General features: G+C 39.3%; 1 protein-coding gene across 1 annotated transcript in view; it reads left to right on the top strand.

Moving 5' to 3' along the window:
• The first annotated feature begins 117 nt into the window (after window positions 1-117).
• Window positions 118-7,271, top strand: part of HELQ (helicase, POLQ like) — a 40,889-nt gene continuing 33,735 nt past the window's right edge. Inside the window, 5 exon segments of the mRNA XM_024993611.2 lie at window positions 118-452; window positions 1,405-1,462; window positions 1,465-2,121; window positions 5,855-6,033; window positions 6,869-7,069. Coding sequence (XP_024849379.2) covers window positions 267-452; window positions 1,405-1,462; window positions 1,465-2,121; window positions 5,855-6,033; window positions 6,869-7,069 — 1,281 coding nt within the window. The 5' untranslated portion in view covers window positions 118-266.

Genomic DNA, 7,271 nt, shown 5'->3' with positions numbered 1-7,271 from the left:
CCTTCCCTTTCTCCTCACCCCCGCCCCCCACCGCTTGGCGAGCCGCCAGCCCAGCACACTTAACGATTGGAGGAGGAGAGGGCGGGCTCCCAGGTTGGTGCCTCCGCTTCCGGTCTCAAAGCGGTCCTTCCCCAAGGTGGATGGAGAGGGGATCGCAGCTTCCACCTGTTGCTACCCTCCCCTTGTTGCTGCACTTACCCCTCCACTAGGGGGTTGGCGGCTGGGTCACGGGAAAAGAAGTTGGGGCTGGACTCTCAGGCCCTGCCATGGACGAAGGTGGTTCCCGCATCCGCAGGCGGGTGTCCGTCCGCAAAAGAAACCGTCCTAGTCTAGAGAGCGTTTTTGCCGCCTCCCCCGCGACAGAGCTTAAACACAGCGATGAAGAGAAGGACGACGACGAGATGGTGGCCGGGAGCCGGCGGCGGAAAACCGTGGACGTGCAGCCGGTCGAGGTACAGCCCCATCACCTCTCAGATTCCCGAGTTCCTCGTTCTATTTCCCACCTTTGAAGTGATGATATATACCCAGGTCCCCACTGCGCATGCTCACTGAAAGGCGGGACCCTTGAAACTCCCGAGTTTGGCCGTTCCTGTCTCAGGTGCAAGCAATTGACAGGTCGTCTACTAGCCTTCTTGGGCTTATTACTTCATCTTTGTTATCGCTGTTAATCCTCACTGTTAGCCCCCGTAGATATATATAATTGTGAAACATAGACCTTGAGACTTAAAAGGAATGGCATGACACGAAGTCCTATACTTTCTATACTTCCAAGTTTTTGCTTCTCCTTGTACTCAAAGTACCCAGACCTGTTATGGGCTTTGTTAAGCTATTTGCTTTATCCAGGTTTTACAACAGAAATTAGACCGAGAAGTTAAGAAATCTTGTGTTCTTAATCCCTTCACTATGTTGCTACCCCCAAATTAACCCCCAAATTATATCTCTTCTGTTTATAGACTGTCCCAAGTCAGACTTTCCATTTCAGTTCTATTCTAAGAACAATCTTCTTGGAGTGCCCAGTGACACAAGCATGATTTTATTGCAGGCCAGTGTCTGCAGATGGGACGGGAAACAGTACTGTGATTATCAGAAACTCCTAGTGAGATAATATCCTTCCCAGTAGATGGCCGTTGGTTTTGCTACCATTTTAAAGGATTTAACGGTCGCTTAAGAATTAGGATCCCAGCATCCCTAGGAGTGCAGTTGATGTCAGTCACTTAATGTCTCTGGGCCTCTGTATCTCCATCTGTAAAATGGGACAATAGTATCTATTTTATAGGATTATTTACATTTAGGTTTGTGATCCGTATGTGACCATACAATTATATACCTAAGAGAGCTTTCAGCTGAAACTTTTATTCTTAATGAAGCTGGACTCCACGATAAATCTTTTCGTTTTCTTTCCAGATTATTGACAGTGAAGAGGACATGTTTGGTGACTATGATAGTTTTGCTGAGAACTCTTTTTAGCTCAAGTTGATGACTTGGAACAAAAGTATTTGCAACTTCCTGAACATAGGAACCATGCTACAGACCATGCGAATGAAGATCTTTGTTCAGAAAGTGATAAACATAACACCCTCAACGTTACTGTTGTAGGTGACTGTACAGAATTAAATATAGGTGACCACACAAAGAACCAGAGCAGGCATGAAGATGTCTCTATTGAACCTGAAGCTGATATTTTGTATGATGTACCTTCTTCTCAGGTTTTATTCTTTGAAAATTTGCATAACTCTTCCAGTGATTTGGGTGGTCCATCTACTGAAGAAAAAGATTGGAACTCATCCTTTCCTAAGACTGTGAATGAGGAATTGCCCGTTAATAGCAGAGAGCAGCCCCAGCAGACTGTTGAATCCTCTTCTAAAATCAGAACTAGTTCAGATGCAAATAGGGGAAAAAGTCTGAAAGATCATCTAAAAAGTACCATGACTGGAAATGCCAAAGCCCAAACACCAATATTTTCTAGGACTAAACAGCTCAAAGAGACTCTCCTATCTGAAGAAATTAATGTTGCTAAGAAAACAATTGAGTCATCATCAGATGACCTTGGTCCTTTTTATTCATTACCCAGCAAAGTGAGAGATCTTTATGTTCAGTTCAAGGGAATTGAAAAATTATATGGTAATGTTTTTTGCTAGAATTAAAAAACATTTACCCTCATTACCATAATATTGGTGCAAATCAGTAGAAAAAATATGCATCCATGGTCCTATTTCTCACCTTAAATCAAAAACTCAGTCCTCTCAGCTTTCCATCCATATCCTGCTGCTATTGAACTTCTTTTCTTCCCTTCGTGGCCACACTCCTCCAACCTGTTATCCTTGCTGTCTCCTTTTCCTCACCTCAGATAATTCCCAGCCCATTCTGCCTCTGGGTTCTGTGTTGTCCCTTATTATATAATGACTGGAGTGTAAACCCAGTGAGACTTTAGTTCTTCCCTGACTTCTCAGTTTCTTACCTAACATGACTGACCAGACCCTTCCTGAAACACCCATTTCTTGGCATTCCACTCCTGGCTTTTTTTTTTTTCTAATTAGACTGGCTGCTCCTCAGTCTTCTTAGCTTCCTTGGCTGACTGTTACTTTGCTACCAAAACGTAGTTGCTGAAATTCCTCTGACTACTCATATGTCTTGAGTGAGTCAGTATTGATATCATGAATTAAAAATAAACATCTTTAAAGACAGCTTAAATTAGGGTTTAAATGCAGAGAAATAGTAATAATAATAGCTGATTTGTAACATTTTTTCAAAAACCCTGGCTCCTTGCATATTTTCAAATATGTGTCATTTTAGACAAAGAAGGGATACTTGCTGCCATCCTGAAAGAGCATGCTATCAACAAATCGCTTCATAATTACTTCTGAAACTCCTAAGTAACATGAACCACCTGAAAACATAGGTTCTTATCTCAGGGGGAAGACATTGAGGTTGGAGAAGTAGGACTACAGGAAACAAAGTCTAATACAAGGCTTTGCAAGAGTCTAACAAACTAAATTGTGAGGTTTGCAGTTCAAGAGCTAAAGGTGTGTATTGTCCTTGAAGTAGATGTTACTTTTATGCCCTCTATTTTTTTTTCCCAGCACCTTGTTCTGTTTCATCTGCATCTCCTACCCTCAGGACAAGACTCTTACCTAACTCATCTTTTTCTTTTTTTAAAATTTTTTAAAATTTATTTATCTTTGGCTGCACTGGGTCTTCATTGCTGAGCACGGCTGTCTCTAGTTGCAGTGAGCTGGGGCTACTCCCTAGTTGCGGTGTGCAGGCTTCTCACTGCAGTGGTTTCTCTCGTTGCAGAGCACAGGCTCTAGGGCCCACGGGCTCTAGAGCACAGGCTCAGTAGTTGTGTACATGGACTTAGTTGTCGCACGACATGTGGGATCTTGGGGATTGTGCACCTGATGATGAGTTCTGGCGCTGTCACTTAACCACTGGTTTTGTACTCTGAGCCTTAGTTCCTTAAAAAGGGATGATAATTTTTTTGCCAGTTATGTTGTGTCAAGAACTTGCCAAGTTGGACTTTAGTTGTGACTGCTTTAAAGTAAGAACTTTAGTAAATAATTTTTAAAATCTCAATATTGGTAAATCTGATGACGATACGACCAATTTAAAGCATGAATATGTGTGTTACTTTTCATTGAGCTAAAACAGTGCTTCTCAAAGTGCAGTTCCTAACTGCAGCATCAGCATCACCTGGAAATCTGTTGCAATACACATTCCCAAGTCCCACCCCAGCCCTCCTGAGTCAGCATCTTGGGCTGGGATCTGGCATTCTGCTCGGATAAGCCCTCCTGATCCTGATGTGCAGAAAGTTTGAGAGCTCCTGAGCTAGAGAACATCAGCCTTAAACAGTACTGTTGTTTTTGCCTTTTAGGCATAGAATTACATTCTTAGTATTTTATAAAAATATTGGGAACTAAATTAATGTAATTTTTTTTTAGTATGTGAAGATAAATGTTATTTCTAAATATTTATTATTTTGGTCATTTTGTACTTTAAAACTCTTGAGTTGGATAAAATGTGGATGTGTAGTTTAACATAAACATCTGCAGTTTGATAACTAATGGGTGATACTAGCCTAAAGTATTTTCTAATATTTAGGTATTAAATATTCAATGTATTTAAATAATTCTGAAAAATTTTTTATCAAAGCATAGTTGATTTACAGCATTATAGCAGCTTGTGGAAAAACCAAAATGAACTTTGCAGCCTCCTCAACATATTAGTTTTCAGGTATACATCATAGTGATTCAATATTGTTATAGGTTATATACTCCATTTAAAGTTATTACAAAATAATGGCTATTATTTCCCCGTACTGTAAAATCCTGAAATACTTTTAAAGTAAAAAATACATAATCATTTGCATATATTTCAGGCTGCAAATAATTAGTTCATATGCTTGTGTAATCATTCAGTCTATACCCTGTTATTGGCTCTTTGTTATATAAACAATGCTATGGTGAACATCTTGCACACAACCTTTACACATGTACTTGCTTTTTATTTCAGTCAGTGTAGAGTTCTGTAAGCACTACTGCTAGATCAAAGGCAGCATGCAGTTTTATGTTTGTTGCTGATTGCTTCCCCAAAAGACTAGCAGTTTATACTTTCATCAACCATACACAGAAGTGCCTGTTTCTTCCTGCTCTAGTCAACTCTATTTTACATGTGGGGGGCTTTTTGTTTAGGTAGTTATTTAATGCTTTTTATTGGTTTATTTCTTTTGCCAAGCTTGATAGGTAACAGTAGAGCATCTTTCTGTGTATTCATAAACCATCTGCGTTTCTCTATACTGTGAAATGTCTTATCATATCTTTTGCTCATTTTTCTAGAGGTAAATATAATGCACATTTTGAAGACTTTTGATGGTCCACATTGTCCACTTTTCCTACAAAGTACTTATACTAGTTTTCACATTTTGTTTTGGATCTAATATAATCCTTTTCATGAATTCCACCTTGCTAACTTGTGGAAACTAGATTTTGTTGTTTATTCACAATCATGTCTGACTCTTGGAACTCTGTGGACTATAGCTCGCCGGGCTCCTCTGTCCATGGAATTTCCCAGGCAAGAGTACTGGAGTGAGTTGCCATTTCCTTCTCCACGGGATCTTCCCAACTCAGGGATCAAACCCATGTCTCTTTGTGTCTTCTACATTGACAGGTGGATTCTTTACCACTGAGCCACCAGGGAAACCTTAGATGTCGTGGTTAATAACCCTAGTCTTTAATGGTTTAAGCAATCTCATCAATTTAAGGATTTTTTTTTTTTTTTTGGCTGCACCAGATCTTATCCCCTCATCAGGGATCAAACTCAGTCCCCTTGCACTGGGAGTGTGGAATCTTAACCACTGGGCCACCAGGGAAGTCCCTCTCATCGGTTTAAAATAGTATTCAGACCATTCAAACCAGCACCCTGTGAAAGCTGGTCTAAGTTTGTGTAAATTCTTTTTTTTTTTTCCCTCTTGGCTCTGTTTCTCTGTTGGGTGAATGAGGAAGGGAAGCTTACATGGTGTCCTTACCGAATATAAGAGAAAGACCTTAGAATTCACACAGATTCTTGAAATGCCCCTTAGCCCCTCTGATGTCCCAGGCAGTACCTCTTGTCCAGCAGGCCTACGTGCCTGGTGGCATCTTAGACCTCAGTCTGCAGCTGGCAATTGGGTAAACTAGTTGCCCACGCCACCAACCAGGCCTGAACAAGTATACACACCATGCATTGTAGATTTTTTATATTTATATATAGTTACATTTATTACTATGAGAAGATGCTACACAGGGTAGGATTTGACTTTTTTCTTTTTAGAAGACTTTGTAGAAGGGAAAAATAAAGCTTCTTTTTTTCAATTCCACAGAATGGCAACATACTTGCTTAACATTGAAATCTGTGCAAGAAAGAAAAAATTTAATATATTCCTTGCCAACAAGTGGTGGAAAAACCCTCGTGGCTGAGATTTTAATGCTACAAGAACTACTATGCCGGCGAAGAGATGTTTTAATGATCCTACCATATGTGGCAATTGTTCAAGAAAAGGTGTGATTTTTTTTTTAAAGAAAATGGTATTTGTTAATGTTATTTTGATGTTCAGATATGAAAACTAGAATAAATGTAAGAACTTTTTATTGACTGAGAAGAGGTAGCCTTATTGATGGAGAATTATTTTTAGGGTATGCAGAAGCAGTGTGGTGTAGTTACTAAAAATCTCTTCTAATACTAATTACCTGTTTAAGAAAGAGTTTTTTTTTCCCCTAAACTTGTGAATTAAACTCCATTTCAAATGTTCTGCTGATATTTAGCATGCTTTTTCAAGCAGAAACTAACCAATTATTCTATCAAAATAAATGAGTTATTCTGATGTTTTTTAATATCAGAAAAGACAATTAAAATTTATTTATTACATAGTTTAAAAATGGCATTTGCAAGGGTCAATACATTATGACATTTCTTAGATGTGTATGTTTTAACTGTAACCTTATTCCCATTGATTTATATTAAACACTATTTTGCTGCTGCTGCTGCTGCCAAGTTGCTTCAGTCGTGTCCGACTCTGTGCGACCCCATAGATGGCAGCCCACCAGGCTCTTCTGTCCCTGGGATTCTCCAGGCAAGAACACGAGTGGGTTGCTATTGCCTTCTCCGTTGTGTGAAATTGAAAGTGAAGTTGCTCAGTTGTGTCCGACTCTTAGCGACCCCATGGACTGCAGCCTACCAGGCTCCTCCGTCCATGGGATTTTCTAGGCAAGAGTACTGGAGTGGCTTGCCATTGCCTTCTCCAAAACACTATTTTAGATTTTTTTAAATCCCTGTGAACATTTAATAATTAGAGTTCTTATTTATCTGACTTTTTTTGTTTATTTTAATGTTCTAGATTTCAGGTTTGTCAAGTTTTGGTATAGAACTGGGTTTCTTTGTTGAGGAATATGCTGGAAGCAAAGGAAAATTTCCTCCAATTAAAAGAAGGGAAAAGAAATCATTATATATTGCCACTATTGAAAAAGGACATAGTCTGGTGAACTCCTTGATTGAAACTGGAAGAATTAGCAGTCTGGGTCTGGTTGTTGTAGATGAGGTTGGTTACTGTGTTTGTTGATTATTAACATTTTTATTATACTAACACTTATTATGTGTATCTGTTTGATACCTTATGAGGATGAGTAATTTATTTTAGTATATAGACAGTATGTAGATGAAGGCATTTCATGCTTGGTAATCTTAAATTCAGTTTTTTGTCAGTTGTTTCTTGAAGAGTGAATATATGTCCATATGTTCAG

This window comes from Bos taurus, chromosome 6 (assembly GCF_002263795.3).
Source record: "Bos taurus isolate L1 Dominette 01449 registration number 42190680 breed Hereford chromosome 6, ARS-UCD2.0, whole genome shotgun sequence".
Classification (NCBI taxonomy): Eukaryota; Metazoa; Chordata; class Mammalia; order Artiodactyla; family Bovidae; genus Bos; species Bos taurus.
This window is presented reverse-complemented; position numbering and strand designations above follow the sequence as displayed.